Source organism: Balaenoptera musculus, chromosome 16 (assembly GCF_009873245.2).
Source record: "Balaenoptera musculus isolate JJ_BM4_2016_0621 chromosome 16, mBalMus1.pri.v3, whole genome shotgun sequence".
Taxonomy (NCBI): domain Eukaryota; kingdom Metazoa; phylum Chordata; class Mammalia; order Artiodactyla; family Balaenopteridae; genus Balaenoptera; species Balaenoptera musculus.
The window spans coordinates 40,681,233-40,707,276 of NC_045800.1; the positions used below are offsets into that span (position 1 = coordinate 40,681,233).

General features: G+C 36.6%; 1 protein-coding gene across 3 annotated transcripts in view; it reads left to right on the forward strand.

Annotated features, from left to right (window-relative positions):
• PRKG1 (protein kinase cGMP-dependent 1) overlaps positions 1-26,044 on the forward strand; it is a 1,248,399-nt gene that overhangs the window by 868,210 nt on the left and 354,145 nt on the right. For all 3 annotated transcript variants that reach the window (XM_036828090.1, XM_036828088.1, XM_036828091.1), the window contains one exon: positions 24,753-24,816. In XM_036828090.1, the coding sequence (XP_036683985.1) occupies positions 24,753-24,816 (64 nt within the window). The remainder of the gene's footprint in view (positions 1-24,752; positions 24,817-26,044) is intronic.

Here is a 26,044-nt window from a genome sequence, read left to right on the forward strand (position 1 = left end):
GCCAGACCTCATATGACCTAGTCCCAGAACTGGCACAGCCATTCTGTTGGTCAAGGCAATTCATATCCCAGGTTCATGGGGAAATAAACTTCATCTCTTCTTAGAAGTTGTGACAAGCCTGTAAAGGAAGGGAGAATATATGTTATGAAGTATCTTTGAAGACAGTGTACCACATAGAATATTTTAAGCATTTTGGACTTGAGATTTTTATTATTCATTGCATACCCAGCATGCTTGAAGTACCTTATTTCCCATGATCCTCACAGCAGTGTAATAAAATGAGCAATATTATCATCTCCTCCTTAAGTCAGGTGGGTCACAAAGCTATTAAGTGACAGAGCCAGGCATTTACTGAGGTCTAACTGGAGCCAGTCTGTGTTTTTGACCACTGTGCTGCTGTGTGACATTTTACTGGCTCTCCATTATAGTTTCTTCACCTTTTCAATCATGATGAGTTCTACGAGGATGAGTAAAAAGTGTTAGGATTGTAGTAATTAAAGTCATCATACACACGTTTAAAGCACAACAGTTTCTGCCTTTGGAAAATATCATTGTTGATCCACTTCCTAATGTGTTTCAGAAAATGAATTAATTAATAATTTATGAACAAAGGAGTTCATTAGCTTCAACTTGCTAACCCCATCTACCATTATTGTTATGCGCTGAGATTCCCAAAGTTCCACTAGCCAGATGGAGGCACATTATCAGTGACATTAGAGGCTCTCTCTCCAACCAGTTACCCTTGCCAGTTGCCTACTTATTTCTGGAAGTCTCAGAGACATGTCCCATGTGGTATCATTAATACATCTTCCTACTACCACCTGGTGTTCACTACTTCCCTTCTCTCCTATTCCGACATTTTTAGTGAGATTACCTTCCAAAATTTCCGTGCATCTAAAACCTCATCATGTGTTTCCTGCTGAAATAGGAGGTTTCCCTCTCTTTCCTTGGGTTTAATTCTATTAGAGATGCTGCCTTCTATTCTGCCTCACATTCTGATAGCTTATAAGATTTTTAGTGGAAAGGTATTAGTCACACAGAGGAGGGAATTTATGTCCCTAGGTCCTCCCTCCTTAGGACAAAAATGGCTGATACCATGCAGTACTTAGAGATTTGTGTCTCCCTCTGTTGACCAAGGCTTTGATATTGGTTTGAGCTTTTCTGACTTCTTCTTTGCTTAGGATGAATTTTCTGCCAGCAGGAGGGTCATCAGTCCCTCATGCCAGTAGACTTCTGAGAGCTGCCCTACCAATCTTCCAGACATGGGTGTGCATGTATGAGTACTGGTATCTAAAACACAATTTAGGCTTGAGCTGGTGTCCTTAACATATAATACTTTCTGTGAATTCATACAAATTTCATATGCCAACCTTATGTGACTTCACTGCAGTATCGAGGTAGTCATGACTTACCTATGGGTTAAGAAAGACATTTTTCCTTATGAAAGGAAATAAGTTGTTGGGACTACATCTATGCTATCAAACTATCATGTTATCCAAATAGCCACTTGACGGATTAACATTTTTACTTATTTCTGAGTTGCTTTAAAGGACACACGTGTTTTCTCTGAAAGAAAATTGGCAGTATATTCACACTGGCAGGTCTGTGTGTCAAAATGGAATTGGTTGAGATAATGAATGTACTTTGAGAAGAACCGGTTGTGTTGATATAAGTTTTCATGTGTGATTATGGCCATCTCCAACTTTGTAGTTTTCCTGTTATTAGCCCATTTGACCTTCCAGGTGATAGAATGCTGTAAGACTGTGAGGAAATAGAGGGAAAGAATTGTGTTCTTCAATTTTTGAGAAACTTCTTAGAAGAAAAGCCATTGTAAAACAGAAAGAGGTTTTCTTTGAAAATTAATTTCCTGAAACTCAAGTGTTCTTTTGTTTTTGAAAAAAGAAGGTAGCTTTTGCACTTATAAATATCATTTACTACCTATGGCAGTGAAAGTTTTGTTTGACTGAGTCATAGATTAATTATGACAAAAGTTTGTCTTTAGAGGAGGTAAGAATATATACTGCCACAGAGGCTGTTTCTATGCCCTAAACCACCCCAAAATGTAGTGGCTTAAAACAACAGTGATATATTGTTTCTCATGATTCTCTGGGTTGACTAGACTCAATGGACCAATCCTGGGCTCCATGTGGTGTAGCTGAGGTCAGGCTACAGCTAGGACATCCAAGATGGTGTCATGTCCTCCACAGTCTCTCCAAGTTGCCTCTCATCATGCAGTCGTCTAGGCCGAGCTTCTTTATAGCTTGGTTGCTGGCTTTCAAAAGCCACAGCTGGAAACTACACACCTTTTTAAGGCTTAGGCCCAAAAATGGCATTTTGAACCCATTCCTTTGGTTCAAAGCAAGTTACCAGGTTCACCCAGATTCAAGAGGAGGGAAATTAGCCTCCACCTCTTCATGGGAGAAGTGGCAAATAATTTGGACCTATCTTTAATTCACCACAGAGATACTGATTCATTCATTAATTTAAGATTTGAGTGTCTACTATGTGTTTGACACTATTCCCAGCGCTATGAGGAGTAGAACTTCAGGGGTGTATCTTGTTCAGCTCTCTCTTTCAGCTTCGTTACTGACAAGCTATGCATCTTGGCCAAGTTTCTTTTCTTCTCCCTGACTTGCTCTTCTTATCTGCAAAATGGACATAATAATAAGAATAGTTGCTCTACATGTAATAAATAATTTAATTTTCATAATTGTGATGTTAATATATGTAGAGTACTTAGAAATGTGAAGAACAAAGAACAGTGCCAGGAACATAGCAACTCATAAGATAGTTGTTATTTTTGTTATTACTAATGAGAAAAGTGAAGCCAATGGGGTGGTGACTTGGCTACCCAGCTATTTAAAGGCAGATTGTTTTAGCAGCACAAGGTAAAATTGCCTTACAATGTATTTTTTTTGTAAATACAAGTAATCTCTGTACATTGCAGGAGATTACTGCAAAATACAGTGGACTTGCTTTTAATAAAGTCTCTGGAAACATTTTGCAAGCAAGTTACATAGATTTATAGGATATATTTTCCATTCTGAATTTTTCTGGCTCCAATCCAGTTACTATCACGGCCGTTCGGGACCAGACCCTTCCTCACCTCCTCAAGTCTCCTTTTACTTCTTTCCTGTCAAATCCTATAGTCCAGCCATATCAGATCACTTGTAGTTCCCACATTTAAAGTGCTGTTTGACACCCCTCTGCCTTTATATACACTACTCCCAGTTCCTGGAATACTCGTATTCTAGTATTTTAAAGCTTAGCTATTATATTCTTTATCCTAGATATTTACAGTTCCTTTCCTGGCATCTTCTCTTAACCTGAATCTGTTTGGGTACATTTTTTTCTTGTTCCCAAACCACATGATTACTTCTTTCATAAGACTTAATCACATTTTAAATTACCTGTTATTTATCCATCTCTATAACCTCTCTAAACTGGAAGGTGTGAAATGCATCTTTTTTTTTTTCTTCTGATTTCTCAAAACCTTGCATAGTACCGTAAAGGCTGTATCATCACATGCATAGTTAGTTCCCAGAATAAGACTTCTTAACATGTATTTTAAAGCCACAGTTCTTCACAAAGGGAGACAGAACCAAATATTTACTCTTTGACAAGATATTTATAAGTATTGAACATATGTGAAGATTGCCATCATAAGCCATGGTCTTTTTTAAAACATTAACTTTTGGCACTAATCTAACCCATTTAGGAATCCAACAAATAGGATTTTTAGAATTTATACATGTACATTTTATTTTCCCTAAGATTTTTTTTTAAAGCAGATTTTTTAGGGCCAATAAATTTCCAATACATTTTTATGTGAGATAGCTTGGGGTGTCATGTCAACATGCTCACTTTGGATTATACTTTAGTCATTGGAGATAGGACTTGAGGTTCAGATCACAGTCTGAAGTTGGAGGAGAGTTAGCCAATAATAGTATGCATTTTGCCAAAGCACTGCTTAGTTGGGTCATCAGCAATCAAAGAGCTTACTGGCAACTGCTGACAACAAGGTTAGATTAGTCTAAAGTACCGATAATACAAATTCCACATATGAAAAAGTAAAACGTCTTGTCTTCCAGCAAGCTGTATTCTGACATGTCAACCAAAAGCATTTCTGCTCCTTCTGTCCAGGTTTTCACAATTTTTGTCATCTTGTAGCCTTACATCTCAAATCATTGGAACTTCCATAGGCTGATGATAGAAACAGCTTCACTTTTTGAAAGCTGCTAGCTTCCTCCATGGTGGCCTCACCCTAGAGCAGGAGAAACACGTAATACAGAGGGTGATATTGTCAAGCTTACAGTTAACTTTCTAAGGTCTGCTAGTTAAGCAATCTAAAATTTTGGCAAATGAGCCCCCCAGTACTGGTTGTTTGAGCTGCAGCTCTGGGATTGAGTACAAGTTCTGCCACTTAGACCCAGAGAGGTAATATTATTTGGGAGAGGTCTTAGAGGTTCTATCTTCTCATGTGCATAATATGGATAATGAAAGAACATAACAATGATTGAATAATGAAGTAACTTAGTTCACATAAAATTCTATTATCTCCATTTCATTGACGTGAAAACAGACTCAGTTTAACTTATTCATAGTCACATAGTTACTAAGCAATATGGCTGGGATTTAAATCAATATAACACTATGCTTAGAACACAGTGAGCACTAATTTTAAAAATTGTGACTATTAAAGGTATATGGTCATATCTTAAAAAAAACAAAACAAAACACCATTAAGCTTGAACGAACATTTAACCCTGTCTTATGGGCCACTTACATTTATGATTGTAGTTAAAAAAACAAACCTAAACTTCAGTGATCACAAAAAGATGTGAAGGCTGAACTAAATTTATTAAATGCTTAAAGATGATAAAATATAATGGTACTTTAATTGCCATTATAAAGTGAGAGTGATCTGATTTTTTCCCCCCAATAATTGCTTTTCTTTATGTGCTCAATGCTGTGTTGTGTATCTTCCAGTCCGGACACAGGTTCATAGGGCCCTCCACCCAACGTCTATTCTAATCTTTCATATTAGTCTATCCTAATTCCTATATTTTCTATCCAAAGTCCATCCTTTGGATTATGACATTTGTCCTCAGAAATCAAAATGTGAAGCTGAAAAGATAATACACTAATCCATCATTGCTTTTAGATATTCTAGGATAAATTAATTTGTCAGACTATATAGTCCTTTGCCTAACTGCAAAAACCTCCTACATGGTATTTGTTCAATTAGCCATATGATAAATTGAGGAAATGTGCATCAGTTTAAGACTAAGCTGTGTTATTAAGGTTGGCTGAAAATTAATATGAATGATAACCAAAGAAACATATATCACTGTATAAATTGTATTAAATCCTTTTTGATAGAAGGTGAGTTCTATGAATTAAATTCAATAATGCTTTTTTTTTTTTTTTTTAACATCTTTATTGAAGTATAATTGCCTCACAATAGTGTGTTAGCTTCTGCTTTATAACAAGGTGAATCAGTTATACATATACAATATGTTCCCATTTCTCTTCCCTCTTGCATCTCCCTCCCTCCCACCCTCCCCAGCAATAATGCTTTTAAAGCAGTGAACAGAATGCCTAGATCATAGTAAGTGCTTAATAGATGTTAGTGATGGTTATTACTGTTAAAGTAACTAAGAAAAGCACTTGACATCGAAATGCTTGATATGTAGAATTATTATCACTATTACAATTACTATTTTTATGAAGGTATCCATTTCTCAGTGTGTTGGCTAAAAGTTTCACAGGTTTTAGAATCTCTACTTGAGTTTAATTTGCAAAAGTAAAGCATTGTCGTTTAATAAGTCCCCTTTTTTCTTACATATCACCATTGCCAGACATTTTGCTCTCTTTTGTACAATGTAGTATCATGGGAAATTCATATTACTGTTTCCTGTGCTTGATTGCTTTGTGTGATGTGTGACCTACAGTCGAGTGTGTCTAAACTAGTCGCTGAGACATTGCTAGACCTGGATGTCCAAAACCCTGGGTAAGGCAGAGCACCTGGTGGCAGAGCATTTCTTCAAATCATGGGGCCACTGGTTGCAAACTCCACTCTTAACCATGATATATATGAAGTCACTTAAAATATGAGTGATAATTACTAACAGTAAGTAGTTACTGTGTGCATTTTCTGTGCTAAGTCTTATCTAAGGGGGATTTAACATAGGTTATATCATTAATCCCAGTTCTACCATCTAATTCTAGGTAAACTCTGTAACTAAAGCAAACCTCTTAAATGTCAGGGATTTGATTCTTTCATTGACTCTCTTGAGCCTTAATAGCAAATCTGTTTATCAAGGGTTCCACTAAATTGTTAAAGTTTTCTGAGGATGAAAATTTATTTTCCACATTCTTATGCTTTCTAAAATTTTACTCTAAAATCAAAGAAGAAAGTCTCTTGGTAAAGAACAGATTTAGGAGTAATAGGATGAAATAAAAACAAAAAACAATTTTGCTTGAATTCCAGGAAAAGGTACTTATCAAACAGTTGTGTTCAAAATTATTTCCCAAGGGAAAAAGTAGTTGCTTCATGTTTGAAGGATTCAAAATGATATTGGAGGACAAGAATTCATATCAAGAATTAATATATTAATATATGCTCTACAGAGTGACCCTCAAACTCTGTTCTATCTTTAGATTGTATACTTCTACATGACGGTTTTTATTTATTGAATTAACTTTCTTTGAATCTATATTTCCAAGTCAACATAGAAAACTATTTTTGAATATTGAATAAGATCTTTGACTATGTGACCTGAATTGAATATTCCATTCCTCACATTTTATTAGAACTGTTATCTCAAGGTCAGATATTCTTGGACTGATTTTGAAAGGTAAAGGCTTTCATTCAACAAACTTTAAGCATCTGTCACTTGTCAGGTATTAAGCTGAAGGAGTTGACTCTGTACCTGACCTCAGGATGCTAATAGACAGGGATAGGCAAACTTGCCCTTAAAGAGCCAAATAGTCAATATTTTAGCTTGCAGGCCATACAGTCTCTACTGCAGGTACTCAACTCTTCGGTTATATCTTGAAAGTAGCCATAGACAATATGTAAACCAGTGAGCATGACTGTCTTCCATGAAAATTTGATTTACAGACAAAGATGGTGAGCCAGTAGGTTTTCGTTTGCTGATCTAGAGTGAGGCAGATAAACAAACTGACAATCACAATACCGTAATAGGTCCGACAGACGTAGACACAAAGGACCTCAGGAGCACAGGCAAAAGGCATCTAGACTCTGCCTTTGTTATGTGTCTGTGCAGAGTCTGCAGTTCTCTGGCAAGGAGAGTAGGGAGACAATAGAGATTATCAATCAAGGCTTTTCAAAGAAGATTATGGCTGAACTCCATCCTAAAAATATGGAGCAATTCACTCACAGGCCGTGCTAACTTTTCCTGCATGTTAAACGTAAGGACTATTGTGAATTCTGTCATCTTAATATGAGTCAGTGATTCTAAATGATGTAGCGTGGAACTCTAGTTCCTCATCAAGTTAATAGATAATCCTGAATAAGTTTGCAAAATACTCTTTCTTGTCTAATAAGTTTGAATAAGTTTGCGAAATACTGTTGAATAAGTTTGCAAAATACTATTTCTTGTCTCTCTCTGGTTAGCTTCTCAACTTTTTTCAAGATGAAGACGCTGATAAATACTGTAGTAAAGAAGAAAATCTTAATTTTCAATAACCCCAAATTTCCTTATTTGTCCATGGAACCCTCCTTTTGGTGTGGAATGCCTATTAATATATTTGATAAATAGTGCTTTGACTAATGTGACTTTAGAAACCACCATAAACAAAGAATGAAGAGTCCTAGGTCCCATTTGTCTATTTGTAGACAGCTAGGTTCCAGAATTACTTTAAACAGATGGTCCTTCAGTGTTCAAGTTACTGGGCAACAGACATCCATGAAGCCACGGGGAGATGGAAGCTTGAGTAAGTACTCAGTTACCCGGGGTTTTGAGATTTCAGGCAGAACAGTTAGTGAACTCACTTGGTGAATTGGGAAAATAATGAAATTATAGAGTGATGGTTCTAATCTTGGGGCAGTATCAGTCCTGGAGGATGTGTGCTTATCACAATGACAGGACTACTACCGTTAGGAATGGGAGATGTAGTACATAGGACATCCCTGCACAGTGAAGGTGCCCAGGTGCCAGTGGAGGCCCGTGGACAAACACTGCTGTAGAGAAGGCTTAGCCTATGGGGCCAGGGCATCACTCGTCCCAAGGTTCAAAAGATTGGTTAAGGGGCTTCCCTGGTGGCACAGTGGTTGAGAATCTGCCTGCCAATGCAGGGCACACGGGTTCGAGCCCTGGTCAGGGAAAGATCCCACATGCCGCGGAGCAACTAGGCCCGTGAGCCACAACTACTGAGCCTGCGCGTCTGGAGCCTGTGCTCCGCAACGGGAGAGGGTGCGAAAGTGAGAAGCCCGCGCACCGCGATGAAGAGTGGCCCCCGCTCGCCGCAACTGGAGAAAGCCCTCACGGAAACGAAGACCCAACACAGCCAAAAATAAATAAATAAATGAATAAATTAAAAAACAAAAAAAAGATTGGATAGGAAATCTAGGCAGAACATTTTAGGCTGATTATCATTAGTGCGGCATTACATATTTAAAATGGCATAGTTTGTCATAATACTCTTTTTTTTTTAGTTTTAACAATCATGTATGATTTGCTTAACTCTATAAAAACCCATCCGATTTTATTTTTGCTCAGGCACAGACTCTTGTAAGATTTCCAGAGCAAAGGTCAGGTACAGTGTGATCTTCTGAATAAGACGGTGTTAGAATAAGCATTTCAGAGGTAATTTCATAAAGTATGTTATTAGCGCCTCACCTCACGGTCATTTTGACAGGAGCAGCAGAGTAACCTTAGGTCTGATTTTGAAAGTGGCTCTTCAGTGGGTTCTCTTAAAAAGCTACTCTAATACTTTTTAAAGTAGACTCTGTCAGTCAATAAATAACTTTCTTTTCTGAATTCTTCCTGAGTAAATAGGCTCAGGGAAATATTCCTGTGGTTTCCTGAAAAATATCAAGCAGAAGATCCCTTGCAAAGACTAAGGTTGCTTAATAAAGGCACATTTTTTAAAATGTAAGAAGTGGCCCTCCGTATGGGTGGATGCAGCCCCTGCCAGGGCAGGCTGAGAGGCATGCAGAGAGTCGCTGGGCTGATTTTCACCCATCCCCCAGGCAGGTGCCTCGTACAGGGTGCAAACGGCACATCTCCACATAGTGACCTTGGACCAAAACCACTATTGCCTTATTGTGTTTGGCTTTATTACATATATTCCTTCAGTTTGCATGCTTTTGAGTACCTACTACATGACACACTCTATGTTGTGTAGTATCCTACAAGCTAAATTATATGTCCCTTTGAGTGTTTACTCCATGGCAGAGCTTCTTTGCTAAGTGCTTCATATTTATTAATACGTTGCTCCAGGAGCTAGGTTTTGTTTTCATTTCCTGACTAAGGAAGCTGAACTTTTTGGCTTTAAAGAACTTGCCCATAGTTACATAGCTAGGAAGTAGAGGCCCTGGGATTCAAAATCACCTTTTTTTTTTTTTCTTCCTCTGATTCTAAAATCCATGCTATTAGTTACTGTACTGTAGGGCTTTCAAAGAATTTATACACTGTTGGGAGGAGGCAAATATGTTAACACATGGTTACAGTACAAGTGTAGGTGCTATTTGGGCAAAATACCTACTTAGAGAAAGAAAGTTGCCAGGGACCATTTCCCAGAAGAGGTTGTCCCTGAGCTGAATCTTAAAGAAGTTTGCATAAACATGTGGGGATTCAAAGAGTAATAAATCAAAACCAATCAAAACCAATGTGTGTGTGGGGAAAGGGTGGTTGTAGTGGATGGTGCTTGCACAGGGAATCAGGGACCTGCAAATAAAGGGATTTGGAGGACAGTTTATTCAAGTATAAATTATTGGAATATTTCCCCCTATATCATCCCTTTTCCAGGCAGGTTCATAGACTCTTTGCTTTTTTTTTTTTTTTTTTTTTTTTGGCTGCGTTGGGTCTTCGTTGCTGCACGTGGGCTTTCTCTAGTTGCGGTGAGCAAGGGCTACTCCTCGTTGCGGTGCATGGGCTTCTCATTGCGGTGGCTTCTCTTGTTGTGGAACACGGGCTCTAGGCTCACGGGCTTCAGTAGTTGTGGCACATGGGCTCAGTAGTTGTGGCTCACGGGCTCTAGAGCGCAGGCTCAGTAGTTGCGGTGCACGGGCTTAGCTGCTCCGCAGGATCTTCCCGGACCAGGGGTCAAACCCGTGTCCCCTGCATTGGCAGGCGGATTCTTAACCACTGTGCCACCACTCTTTGCATTTTTTGATTTGAGTTTTTGCTCAGTCCTAGAAACTTCTAGAAGATAAGATACTTCCTATCTGTTTTTAAAGCCTAACTTTGTATAAAGAGATTACGAAGAGTTTCTGGAGTCAAAAGAGAAAGAGGAGGATCTTGGATATATTTTTCCAAGAGTGGGTTTCTCGGCATGGACGTGCCTAAGGAGGCTGAGGGGAAGCACCAGAGTTCCCAGCTTGACCAAAGGCTCCCTTCCTCCTCTGTGGGCAAAAAAACAGAGAGACATTGGACTTCCAGGGTTCTTTGTGACCTTAATAGCAGAGAGATTAGAGACTTTATTCCCCACCTTCTGGGCATGATATGACCCCTGGGTTCAGGTATGACCTTGAGGAAGAGCTAAACAATGAATGTGATTAAATATCTCACTGAAAAATGAGGGTTGATACTCCAAATCAAATATAATTTGATTTAAGAAAATGAAGAACTGGATATTTCCATCACTCTTGAGTCTTCACTAAGATTCATTTCTGACGCGTTAGAAAGTTTGTTTTAATTATTAAAGGGGATAAATAATAATAACATTTAGAACAAGAAAAAAATACATATTATTGTGGTGGCTGCAAATGTTTATTGAATGTTTCCTATGTGCCAGGCACCTTCTTAATGTTTTATGTCTACTGTTTAGCTTATTTCTGCCAAAACCCTATGTGGCAGGTGGTATCATCCCCTTTTGAAAGCTAAGGAGGCTGAGACTCGTGAAGTTAGCTTACTTGCCAAAAGCACAGCTGATAATTAGTAGCAGAGCGTAATTCAACCTGTTCCCTTTCATTCTAAAGTTCATATGCTTAATCACTATAAAGTCTTCCTAGATAAGGAGTTTATATTTTATCACATAGATAGTAAAATTATACCTCATGTCTCCATAATGATTTGTTTTACCTAATGTATTTTCACACACAAGAAAAATGATTCTTCTAATTCTTAGAATCTGGTGAAAGATAATAGGCAGCTATTTAAGGGTTGGAGCCATTGTGATAAGGGCTAAATGTTGATAGAAAATGAATCTGACAGTGGCGTGTAAAGTATATTGGGGTGGGAGACAAGGAAGGGGGTGGGGAAAGAAGACCAGTTTTAAGACTTGCATAACAGAATGAACCAAGATCAATGCCAAACGATTCAATTAAGGGATAAAAATATGTTGAGGGCAGAAAACCTTTTGCTGAGCTCACTAAGGGGAAAGATGAGATAGCTGTAAGATTATGAAGGACCCTTACTTTAATTCTTCATCAATAGAAATTGATTTCTTTGGTAAGCCAGATATTTCTGCTTTTATTCAATTGGCATGAACTGTAGGAAGCCTTAAATGAAGAATACCTGTCAATATTTTTGGCATTAAACTGGGTACAAGGCTGATTTCTCATGACAGAATAAAAAGGCAACTGTTTTCCAAATGCTACCCAAAGATAATTAATATAATTCTGTATGTTCTGCTCTACGTTGAGGACATTGCTGAGCTATTTCCAGACTTATGTTTGTTCAAGAGATATAAGTATGGGGCTACATCTGATGCTCTCTGGTTATATTTAAAAACTAAGAACTTCTGATAAAATCAAACCTTTTGCTACTACATAGGTTTAAAAAAAAACTTGCTTTCAATATGAAAAACACTTGAACTGTTTTTATAGATTCCTTCCAACTGTAAAGAGTCATGCTTGTCTCCCCTCTCTCTCTCATCCCACGTTTAGTCTTCCAGGAAATCATGCTGCTTCTACTCCCAAAATATAGCAGAACTCAACCACTTCTCACCACCTCTGTTAATTCTACTCTTTCCAAATCTCATGTGGGTTTTTTTATTGATGTTGACTGTATTAAGAGTTAAAAATGAGTATATTTTTAAATACTTATTTACTAAGTCATTAAAAAACATCAAAATATACATAAATTAGGTACAGCACTGTGGAGACAGGCAATTTCTTACAGCACTAAATATACTCTTGTATGATGCAGTAAAAAAAAAAAAAAAAAAAATTAATCAATTAAAAAAATATGTGTAGATTCATGGCAATCCTACCAAATAAATGATTTTATCCTGTGGTTTGTACCTAAGCACTTGTCTTCAAAGTCTTTCATTCACAGTATTACAAGTTTTTGCTTGTTGATTTGTCTCCTTATTCAGCATGGCACATTTTCTTTTTCGCTATAATTTCTTCCTCCATTAAGAGAGGTGTCTGTTTCTGAATACCAGGATACATATTTGTAACTGAGCTTTGTATTGCGTTGTAAAAACCTCTGCACTGTTTTTTGTTCTTGGCATCTTATCACATGCCCATTCATAGACGTTCCACAGTTCTATGGGAAATGTGGGTTCAACTCTATAACTTTGAGGCCCTCAGCCTTTTTCTCCACCAATGTAGTGTGTTTAAAAAAAAAAATGTGGCAAAAAAATACATGTTAAGCTATTTTTAATGAAAATAACTATTTTCCAAAACAAACCAAAAAACTTAGTGAAAAGAGAAACTTGAGTTTACATTTTTGCAAATCTGTCAATATCTAGCTTAGAAGAAGACAGCAGATTCTCATATCTGCTTCAGTATTATTCAATCTGTTGAATTTCTGTTGTTTTTGTTGAAGTATGTGAACAAATCAGCCTCACAAGGATATGGAGCAGAAAAAGGGAAGAGTATGTTAATGGCCTTTTCAGATAATTGTGGACACTACACCAAAACCCAACAAAGGGTAGTTTATTACAGGTTAGTTGCAGTGTGGAATCTGAAACCATATCAATGAACTTTTCTTACTTTATTACATTAAAATCCATTGATCGATCTTGTACTTCGAATAGATCTTTCCCCTGCATGATCTTGTAACATCATGCATTAGTCATCTGGAAAATACTGGTTCAGAAATTACAAAATTTACAATATCAAAAGAATCACATTTGTTAATATCAGCATTCGCCAACGATCTCATCAGAAAAGTCTTCAATTATTAGAAAGCTGTTAAGCCCACAGTGGCAGATAAAAGTTTTCTGAAATTTTAACTTGCATTTGAATTTCATCACTGGCAACAACTGCTGTCTGTTGTTTCACTAGAAGTGTCAGGCTCACTTTGTTCTTTTTCAAAAAGTTATCTGCCAGATACTCAAGTCTGAATATCCACAGTTTGTGGTTATTGCCAAGTAAAAAATGATGTTCCATGAAAAAACTGACTAATTCAGCTTGCAACTCCAGCAATTATGATTTTCCTTGTGAAAACCATTGTACTTCAGGAAGCAGCAGAAATGCTTTATGTGTGTTTGCCATTTGTCACACATGATATGTAGTCAAGGGTTAAAATTTACTACAATTAGTAACAGTGTTTCATCAAAACATTTTAAAGTAAAACTGGAATTTTACTTTATTTTTACTGTGAGTTTTTGGTAAGAATATAATGACAACTAGTATACTTTATTGTTACTGCCTTAATTTGTGTAGAGGGGCCACCGTTCCTTTTGCATCATCAGTGCAACATAGTCGTTCCATGATAAACCTAGACTTGAAAAGTTAATTCCATACCAAATAGCTCAGTACCATTTGTGTTTGTTGCCAAGCATTCATATCCAATCTTGTCTTTTTTGATGATTGGTTGATTCTGCTACCAGATGAATACAAGCCAAATAGCAAGTCCCGCCATGACTGTAGATTAATCCATTTGTAAGGCAGAAGTACAATTCTGTGGACAGATTTTCACCCGTCTTTGTGTTTGCAGCAAAGTCATTAATTCAGCAAGGTACTGTATCTTTGGAAAGAGGCAGTGAAATGATTTCTTTAACTGACTTCTCCAGCAGGCAGTCAGCAAAGTCAGCTCTACAAGGTTTTTTTTTCTTTCACCTATTGTGTGGCTTCCCCAGTCAATGGAATGTGATAGCTCTGTCAGATGCTTCACTTACGTTTCATTGCTACTTTGAAAAGACGTACAAAACAATTTTTGGCTTTTAAAAACTTCATCATGTCTAGAGGGCAAACAGCAGAAGCAAGAACAACTACAATTCTGCAGCCTGTGGAAGGAAAACCACATTCACAGAAAGATAGACAAAATGAAAAGGCAGAGGTCTTTGTACCAGATGAAGGAACAAGATAAAACCCCAGGAAAGCAACTAAATGAAGTGGAGATAGGCAACCTCCCAGAAAAGGAATTCAGAATAATGATAGTGAACATGATCCAGAACCTCGGAAAAAGAATGGAGGCAGAGATCGAGAAGATGCAAGAAATGTTTAACAAAGACCTAGAAGAATTAACAAACAGAGAGGAACAATACAATAACTGAAATGAAAAATACATTAGAAGGAATCAATAGCAGAATAACTGAGGCAGAAGAACGGATAAGTGATCTGGAAGAGAGAATAGTGGAGTTCACTGCTGTGGAACAGAATAAAGAAAAAAGAATGAAAAGAAATGAAGACAGCCTAAGAGACCTCTGGGACAACATTAAATGCAACAACATTCACATTATAGGGGTCCCAGAAAGAGTAGAGAGAGAGAAGGGACCCGAGAAAATATTTGAAGAGATTATAGTTGAAAATTCCCTAAAATGGGAAAGGAAAGAGCCACTCAAGTCCAGGAAGCGCAGAGAGTCCCAGGCAGGATAAACCCAAGGAGAAACATGCCGAGGCACATAGTAATCAACTTGACAGAAATTAAAGACAAAGAAATATTACTGAAAGCAACAAGGGAAAAGCAACAAATAACATACAAGGGAACTCCCATAAGTGTAACAGCTGATTTCTCAGCAGACACTCTACAAACCAGAAGGGAGTGGCATGATATATTTAAAGTGATGAAAGGGAAGAACCTACAACCAAGATTACTCTACCTGGCAAGGATCTTATTCAGATTTGATGGAGAAATCAAAAGCTTTACAGACAAGCAAAAGCTAAGAGAATTCAGCACCAACAAACCAGCTCTACAACAAATGCTAAAGGAAATTCTCTAAGTGGGAAACACGAGAAGAAAAGGACCTACGAAAACAAACCCATAACAATTAAGAAAATGGTCATAGGAACATACATATCGATAATTGCCTTAAACGTGAATGGATTAAATGCTCCAACCAAAAGACACAGGCTCGCTGAATGGACACAAAAACAAGACCCATATATATGCTGTCTACAAGAGACCCACTTCAGAACTAGGGACACATACAGGCTGAAAGTGACGGGATGGAAAAAGATATTCCATGCAAATGGAAAGCAAAAGAAAGCTGATACTCATACCACATAAAATTGACTTTAAAATAAAGAATGCTACAAGAGACAAGGAAGGACACTAAATAATGATCAGGAGATCAATCCAGGAAGAAGATATAACAATTATAAATATATATGCACCCAACATAGGAGCACCTCAATACATAAGGCAACTGCTAAAAGCTATAAAAGAGGAAATCGGCAGTAACACAGTAATAGTGGGGGACTTTAACACCTCACTTACACCAATGGACAGATCATCCAGACCGAAAATTAATAAGGAAACAGAAGCTTTAAATGACACAATAGACCAGATAGATTTAATTGATATTTATAGGACATTCCATCCAAAGACAGCAGATTACACTTTCTTCTCAAGGGCACACAGAACATTCTCCAGGGTAGATCACATCTTGGGTCACAAATGAAGCCTTGGTAAATTTAAGAAAATTGAAATCATATCAAGAGTCTTTTCTGACCACAATGCTATGAGATTAAATCAATTACAGGGAAAAAAACATAACAAACACAAACACACGGAAGCGAAACAATACGTTACTAAATAACCAAGAGATCACTGAAGAAATCAAAGAGGAAATCAAAAAATACCTAGAGACAAATGACAATGAAAACACAACGATCCAAAACCTATGGGATGCAGCAAAAGCAGTTCTAAGAGGGAAGTTTATAGCTATACAAGCCTACCTCAAGAAACAAGAAAAATCTCAAATAAACAATCTAACCTTACACCTAAAGGAACTAGAGAAAGAAGAACAAACAAAACCCAAAGTTAGTAAAAGGAAAATCATAAAGATCTGAGCAGAAATAAATGAATAGAAACAAAACAGTAGCAAAGATGAGTAAAACTAAGAGCTGGTTCTTTGAGAAGATAAACAAAATTGATAAATCTTTAGCCAGACTCGTGAAGAAAAAGAGGAAGAGGACTCAAATCAATAAAATTAGAGATGAAAAGGGAGAAGTTACAACAGACACCACAGAAATGCAAAGCATCCTAAGAGACTACTACAAGCAACTGTATGCCAATAAAATGGACAACCTGGAAGAAATGGACAAATTCTTAGAAAGGTATAACCTTCCAAGACTGAACCAGGAAGAAACAGAATATATGAACAGAGAAATCACAAGTAACGAAATTGAAACTGTGATTAAAATTCTTCCGACAAACAAAAATCCAGGACCGGATTGCTTCACAGGTGAATTCTATCAAACATTTAGAGAAGAGCTAACACCCATCCTTCTCAAACTCTTCCAAAATATTGCAGAGGAAGGAACACTCCCAGACTCATTCTATGAGGCACCGTCACCCTGATACCAAAACCAGACAAAGATAGTACAAAAAAAGAAAGTTACAGACCAATATCACTGATGAATACAGACACAAAAATCCTCCACAAATACTAGCAAACAGAATCCATCAGCACCTTAAAAGGATCATACACCATGATCAAGTGGAATTTATCCAGGGATGCAAGGATTCTTCAATATACACAAATCAATGTGATACACCATATTAACAAATTGAAGAATAAAAACCATATGATCATCTCAATAGATGCAGAAAAAGCTTTTGACAAAATTCAATGCCCATTTATGATAAAAACTCTCCAGAAAGTGGGCATAGTGGGAACCTTTCTCAACATAATAAAGGCCATATATGACAAACCCACAACAAACATCATTCTTAATGGTGAAAAACTGAAAGCATATCCTCTAAGATCAGGAACAAGACAAGGATGTCCATTCTCACCACTATTATTCAACGTAGTTTTGGAAGTCCTAACCACAGCAGTCAGAGAAGAAAAAGAAATCAGAGGAATGCAAATTGGAAAAGAAGAAGTAAAACTGTCAGTGTTTGCAGGTGACATGATACTATACATAGAGAATCCTAAAGATGCCACCAGAAATCTGCTAGAGCTAATCAATGAATTTGGTAATGTTGCAGGATACAAAATTAATGCACAGAAATCTTTTTCATTCCTACACACTAACTATGAAAGATCAGAAAGAGAAATTAAGGGAACAATCCCATTCACCATTGCAACAAAAAGTATAAAATACCTAGGAATAAACCTACCTAGGGAGACAAAAGACCTGTATGCAGAAAACTATAAGACACTAGTGAAAGAAATTAAAGATGATACCAACAGATGGAGAGAGATACCATGTTCTTGGATTGGAAGAATCAATATTGTGAAAATGACTATACTACCCAAAGCAATCTACAGATTCAATGCAATCACTGTCAAATTACCAGTGGCATTTTTTACAGAACTAGAACAAAGAATCTTAAAATTTTTATGGAAACACAAAAGACCCTGAATAGCCAAAGCAGTCTTGAGGGAAAAAAACAGAGCTGGAAGAATCAGACTCCCTGACTTCAGACTATACTCTAAAGCTATAGTAATCAAGACAATATGGTACTGGCACAAAAACAGAAACATAGATCAATAGAACAGGATAGAAAGCCCAGAGATAAACCCATGCACCTATGGTCAACTAATCTATGACAAAGGAGGCAAGGATATACAATGGAGAAAAGAGAGTCTCTTCAATAAGTGGTGCTGGGAAAACTGGACAGCTACATGTGAAAGAATGAAATTAGAACACTCCCTAACACCATACACAAAAATAAACTCAAAATGGATTCGAGACCTAAATGTAAGACCGGACACTATAAAACTCTTAGAGGAAAACATAGGAAGAACACTCTTTGACATAAATCACAGCAAGATCTTTTTTGATCCACCTCCTAGAGTAATGGAAATAAAAACAAAATAAACAAATGGGACCTAATGAAACTTAAAAGCTTTGGCACAGTAAAAGAAACTACAAACAAGACGAAAAGACAACCCTCAGAATGGGAGAAAATATTTGCAAATGAATCAATGCACAAAGGGTTAATCTCCAAAATATATAAAGAGCTCAAGTAGCTCAATGTTAAAAAAACAACAACCCAATCCAAAAATGGGCAGAAGACCTAAATAGACATTTCTCCAAAGAAGACATACAGATGGCCAAGAAGCACATGAAAAGCTGCTCAGCATTGCTAATTATTAGAGAAATGCAAATCAAAACTACAATGAGGTATCATCTCACACCAGTTAGAATGGGCATCATCAGAAAATCTACAAACAACATGCTAGAGAGGGTATGGAGAATAGGGAACCCTCTTGTACTGTTGGTGGGAATGTAAATTGATACAGCCACTATGGAGAACAGTATGGAGGTTCCTTAAAAAAGTAAAAATTGAATTAGCATATGACCCAGCAATCCCACTCCTGGGCATATACCCAGAGCAAACAATAATTCAAAAAGACACATGCACCTCAATGTTCATTGCAGCACTATTTACAATAGCCAGGTCATGGAAGCAACCTAAATGCCCATCGACAGACAAATGGATAAAGAACATGTGGTACATATATACAGTGGAATAATGCTCAGCCATAAAAAGGAATAAACTGGGTCATTTTCAGAGACGTGGATGGATCTAGAGACTTTTATAGACAGTGAAGTAATTCAGAAAGAGAAAAACAAATATCATATATATATATATATATATATATATATATATATTTAAATTATTTATTTATTTATTTTTATGGCTGTGTTGGGTCTTCGTTTCTGTGCGAGGGGTTCCTCCAGTTGCGGCAAGTGGGGGCCACTCTTCATCGTGGTGCGCGGGCCTCTCACTATTGCAGCCTCTCTTGTTACGGAGCACAGACTCCAGACGCACAGGCTCAGTAATTGTGGCTCACGGGCCTAGTTGCTCTGTGACATATGGGATCTTCCCAGACCCCAGGCTCGAACCCGTGTCCCCTGCACTGGCAGGCAGACTCTCAACCACTGCGCCACCAGGGAAGCCCCAAATATCATATATTAATGCATATATGTGGAACCTAGAAAAATGGTACAGATGAACCTGTTTGCATGGCAGAAATAGACACACAGATGTAGAAAATAAACATATGGACACCAAGGGGGGAAAGTGGCGGGTGAGGTGGTGGTGATGGGATCAATTGGGAGATTGGGATTGACATATATACACTAATATGTATAAAATAGATAACTAATAAGAACCTGCTCCATAAAAAAATAAATAAAATTTTAAAAATAATTAAAAAATTAAAACTTCATCATGTCTACATGAAAAAATTCAATTTCCTTTCCTTTAAATTTTGAATGATTGGGCGCAAAATGACATCATAACTTGGATAATAGTATTTTTAAAATGTTCTGGTGTATAGGATAATAAGGTAAATTATTATCATCTATAATGCTGAAGGAAAGTTAGATTTTGTCATGCTTTTATTTCTTATTTAGAGTGTCTCCACATTTCTTTGGACTGGATTTATCCCATCCATGAGTCAGAAAATTCTTTGTGTCCTTTTCATATTTTTCGGTATCTTTAGATTTAGAAATTGACAGCTATGGCTTGAAAATATGTCTTTTAATCTCCCCTCTCAAAGTAAATCCATCCGTAAAAATAAGACAGTATAATAAAGTTTCTTTTATTAGATTCTTAATAGTTATTATGGAATTCTAAAATTACAAGTTTTAGATAAAATTTTTAAAGTTATGTTTTTGAAAAAATACAAAATTATTATTGCAACACATGATATCCAAATGTATTTACTTGTAACTGTTTTTCCACTTAAGGACAAGAAAATCTTCAGAAGTTCAAAAGGACAATTTATTGGATAAGGTTACAGAGATTATAGCAGGTAGCTGAAAACTAACTAGTAAGAGCACAGTAGAAGCATTGCAATAATATTGAATTAATTTCTGTAAACAGCACGCTTATCATAAACCTACTACTACCTTAAAAAATTCTAGAAAACACAGAAACATATAAGCATACATCCATTAACACTCAAAGTAATGATGTCATATAGCCTCTGGAGGAGTCTACTGTATGGTACACATGTGAAAGAATATGAGTAAAAAAGGCAAATTACAACTTAGACTATTTGTTTTGACTGCAGGGTTCTTCTTGAAAGGGTCCTGGGGAGTCTCCTTTTTTTTTTTTTCTTCTATTAGCTGTTATTTTCATATGGTAGGTTACCAAAAATAAAATTACTAAGACAAATTCAGAATGTGGGACATCCAATAAGACAGTTGTCCCTGTCTCTTCAAAAAATCAGTGTAATGGGGGGAAAGGTAGGAGGATGGTTGTGGAATAAGAGACTAGAGAAGCAAAATAGCCAAAAGCAGTATGTGGATTTTTCCTGGATCCTGGTTTGAAAAGAAAAAAACAAACAATAAAGAAATTTTTGAACAATAGGTAATATTTGATATGGAATATAGTTATTAGATGATATTATGGAGTTGAGTGAATTTTTCTTATGATAATGCTATAGTTACTTATTTTAAAATATTTTCTTATTTTTAGATCTGTGTGCTTAAATATCAGGGGTAAATAAAAATTTCATGATATGTACAACTTAGTTTCAGATTTTCATCAAAAAATATCTATAAATCTATTTATCAATATGCATATAAAAAATTAGATGGATCGAAGGTAGATAAAGCAAAGATGGCACAATGTTAACAGTTGCTAACCTAGGTGATGGGGGTACAGGGGATTCTTGAACTATTCTTTCAGCCTTTCCATTTATTTGACATTTTTCATAGCAAGAAGTTGATTAAAAAATGAAGTCACTGAATCAAAGGATGTTAATATTATTGCTTAATTTCTAAATCATTAAAAGAATATGGCATGGTTTTAAAACTTACATGGGGCATTTTTAAATAATTCTCCTGTGAAGTGTGTAGCTCAGCAAATGATTAGCTTCATAGTCATTCAGATGGAAATTTTTATCCTCTCTTTATCAGTACTGAGTGTTGTGACCTCAGGCAAACTCTCAAGATCCCAGTTGTTTTAGCTGTAAAATGGATGACAGTAATAATGGTTCTTTGATAAAGCTGTTTAAAAATAAAATATATTATCTGTAAAACCCTTAGCCCAGTGCCTGGAAAATAGAAAGCATTCAAATCTCATCTTCTATTATTGTCATGACATATTCCAAGTCCTTACTTTATTCAACCAGAAAATCCAATGGAAAAGCTCCACACATTAAATCATCTCTATTATATTACAGTCAAGTGCATTTTGTAACTTCAGACCTACTGCAAGTCCTAAGAGAACAAAAATGTTTTAATAGGTCCATAAGAATTACTTGTAATTAGCATGTAAATTGTTATGAGTTCCTCCCCCTGCCCCCCCAACCCCAAATAAGTGAAAATACTCTTTACTGTTTAAACATTTTATGGAAGTTCATCCTTATAATTATTTTGCCTTAAGTTTTCTAAATCATAGACAACTTCATCTTGAGTTATCACATGTACACACTGGTGAAGTTTAAATTAATATTTTTTGATGTATTGGGAAAAATTCAAACAAGTTTCACGGGTAGAATTTTAAACTTATGAATATCCTCAATTGTTTTGTTCTTGGTGTTCAAGCTATCAGTGGACTGATAAGTTCTCTCATGTAATTAATTTCTGAGAATTATCTAGTGCTTAGAGGAATAAAGATCTTAAGATTTTAAAGATGGCTACAAAAGTGTTTCCAGTATAGCTTATAAAAGTGAAGACACTTATTTTCTGTTAATTGATTTCCATTTTGTTAAATCTGAAAGTGCTTAAATTGTTACGAAGAATTCTTTAGAGTGTTTCTTCTCTAAAATCATCCTTAATTTTTATTGGTAATAAATGCTGCTGAATGTTTTGAGGCATTTTAAATTGTAAAAGATCATGATATATATACAATGGAATATTATTGTATAACATACAATAATATATTAGAAGGAAATCCCTCCATTTGCATTTTCTACAACATGGATGGACCTTGAGGGCATTATGCTAAGTGAAATAAGCCAGACAGAGAAAGACAAATATTGCATGGCATCACTTATATGTGGTGATGGCACATACATGGCATCACTTTAATCTAAATAAAATGTTAAACTCATAGAAACAGAATAGAACAATGGTTGTCAGGGACTGGGGAATAGGGGAAATAGGTTACAAACTATTGTAACCTATAGTTGATAACACTGTATTGTATAGTTGAAATTTGCAAAGAGGGTAGAACTTAAAGATCTCAGACACACACAAGAATAAATATGTGAGGTGATGGATGTGTTACTTAACTAGGTTAACTGGATGGGAGGAATCTTTTCACAATGTACACTTTAAATATCTTATAATTTTGTCAGTTATACCTCAATAAAGCTGAAAAAATAAAAAATAACTAAGTAAAATTGTAAAAGATAATTAATTAAAATGTGCCCCCTAAAACTTAATGTTTTTGTTTTCTTTAGTGAGTTATGTGGTCAAGCAAATACTAATTTTTTTTTCTCATGAATAAGAATGCTCATGAAAATGAAAGTTTTGTAGAGTGGCTTGACATAGACTTAGCATAGACGTAATGGGGCTGTCTAAAGAAGGCAGCCAGTTATAATAAAATGAGAAAAACTCAGTTGTAGTTTGTGTTTTCCATAAATAGCCCCTGGGATAGAAACATTCTAATTATTCTTATATCTCAGAAGAAACTGAAATATAGCTCATTAAAAGAACAATGAAGGGCTAAATTTTTCTACCTGCATAGCTCATGGAAACAGTTTCCTCTGTCTTCCTCTTGCTGTGATGTGTTCCATCCAGCTGCTGAAATAGACTGCCTTCTGGAAATTAAAACCCACGTGGCTCAGACCATAGCAGTAAATCTGGTGAAACATGGTCCTGGGAGAAATGTTATACTTCTACATAAAACCTTAGGATTTTATCAATAGGCTTTACACTAAGTAATGGGAATCAGAGTGACAAATTAACAGTAAACCTTTCATGCTTATATCCAAACAGTATGTTGTGGGTTCTTTCATTGCATTATTCTAATCAAGCCAGAACTGTTGTTCTATAGCAACAAACCTGAAACAAGTCTCATCCAACTCAACTAACTTATTTAAATAACTGTGCTCCATGGCAATTTATCTAAAGATCAAGTTTACCTAACAATCGATCTATAAGTCAGATATCATACATACAAATGTATTTTCACTCATTTATAGTCTTTTCTCTATTCAAGCACTGAGATAAGATTAAATCAGAATTTAGTTCCACATCCCAGTTAGATTTTCCAGTGGAGTAGATTTTCAAGAATTTTATGTTGATGAGTTTTTTGGGTTTTTTTTCCTTTTAAAGTCAGCATTATCCATATAACATAAGTTTCTTTGGTTTGTGTATTCAACATCATTCAGTATTTCCATATGCTGGTCAGTGAGTTTCCCTAATAAGAGGATGAGAAGACATTATTTCAGTGTCTACTATGAGTCTGACTCTGTTCTCCATTCTATCTGATCTGATCCCTATAACTGTCATAGGAAGCATTTGTATGTCCATGCTTTCATAACTTTATTCAACACATGCTCTTGAGTTGTTATTAGTAAATCACTGAAAATACAGGGGCTGAGCAAGACAGATATAGTACTGTTCTTATTTTCATGGAGTTTGATTTTAGCAGTGAAGATGCCCAGTAACAAATATCTGATTAATTATCTAATTATAGTTGCAGGAAGGGATAAAAGAGATCATAAATAGGAGGACATGATCTAGCTGGGAGTTGTTGGGGAGAGTAGGAAGTTTCCAGTGTTGTTGAATGAATGCTTGCAGGCCTGAATGTATCATCAATCCAGCTGAGTCCTAAAGAATGGGTAGCAGTTGGCCTGTAGAAAAGTATGTGTGTGTGTGTGTGTGTGTGTGTGTGTGTGTGTGTGTGTGTGTGTGTGTGTGTGTGTGTGTGTGTGTGTGTGTGTGTGTGTGTGTGTGTGTGTAGGGGGACCTAGAGAAGGTGACGGAATTGGAAGGAATTTGGTGAGAGCAGGCTGATAAGGGAGAGAGTGGTTTATCCCAATTATACTTGAGGCATCCAAGGTCACACAAAGAAATATAAGTGGGATTTGAACTTGGTTCTGTCCAATCTCCAATTCTTTCTAGTACATCATGCCTTTTCCCTGTTAGTCATCAAATTATGCTTAAATTATTACTTTGATCTTCATTGGCAGATTCTTTGTCATGAAATGCTTTTGTATTTTCTTTCAGATGTGTTGCTGTTTTATTTATAAAAATGAGTTGCTGTGCATGCCTTCAACATCATCTCTGTCTTGTTTTTCAGTGTGCCAACATTCCAGAGCCTTCCTGAAGAGATACTCAGTAAGCTTGCTGACGTCCTTGAAGAGGTAATTGTTTTTAGCCCTTGACTTTTTTGAGATGGGACTCAGCCCATCACAGATGTGCAATAAGTCACAAACTGCCGAGAGCCCTTTCAAATTTTTTTGAGCACTGACATGAGCTATATATTTGGCTTCAAATAAAAAGCAGCTCAGTATATCTGACATTTATACACAGTTAGAAATGTGCAAATCATTGTAACTATAGAGGGAGAAAAACTTTTCGCTCTGGCAAACATATTGTTACTTTGACTTCCAAGAATGGGAGATTGCGTATTTATCTCTTATTTCAATTGGTGTAAAGCAAGATTGTAATAATTGCTACTCTGAAGCTTCAGATTAGCAAATTTATAACAGGAACTAGCAGTTGGGTACATATTTTATTAGCATATGAGCATATTTTACAAACGTAATTGTATGCCTGAATGTGAAAGTGTCACTGTTGCTTACTTTTCACAGAACCTATAAAGCATAGGAAATATTGAAGCAGGAAAAAGAGAGGAGGTGTATACAAGCAGTGTCTTGAGTGAACACAAGAGGATAGGGTCCCTAGTGCCTATAGAGACAGAGAAGGCAGAGTATCTGGGCACATATGCAGATGGGGGTGGGGACTGATGGAGTGGTTGGCACTCTTTCAAACCTGTTCTGATATCTTCTATTTTCTCTGTAATCTAGAAAGCAAGGTCATCAACTGAGGATGAGGATGGGGTAGAGGTATGAGAGGTTTGAAGACAGAGGAGAAGGTATGAGAAAAATAGAAGAGGGAATGGACTAGGAAGACACAGTATGATTGACAGTCATCATTCAGGCCCTGTTTGATGTTACCAATCCCTAATCTCAATTAAACAGGCAAAAAGAGTTCATTCAAGATGTACGATAAGAGAGAGAGATCAAACTCCACTCTGCTGGGCCAAAAGGTGGGAGGATTTTTAAACACTGGAGTGAGCTGGTGGAAAAGTACTCCAGTAGGGGTGTCACCAGAAAGTAGGTTCTTGTCTCAGAAAGAATTCAGAGATGAGATGGAAGTCAAGAAAGTAAAGTGAGGATTTATTAAGCAATAGTAAGCTCTCAAGGGGAGAGCTGGCAGACTCAGGTAGACAACCACCCTGAGTTTCTTTGGCAAGCTGGTTATATGGGGCGTGAAAATGATTGGGCAGAATATTCATTGACAAGGGAGGGGTTTTGGCTCGTATTCACTGATTTTCATCCCAGCTCCACCTTCCCGAGGGGAGGAGGG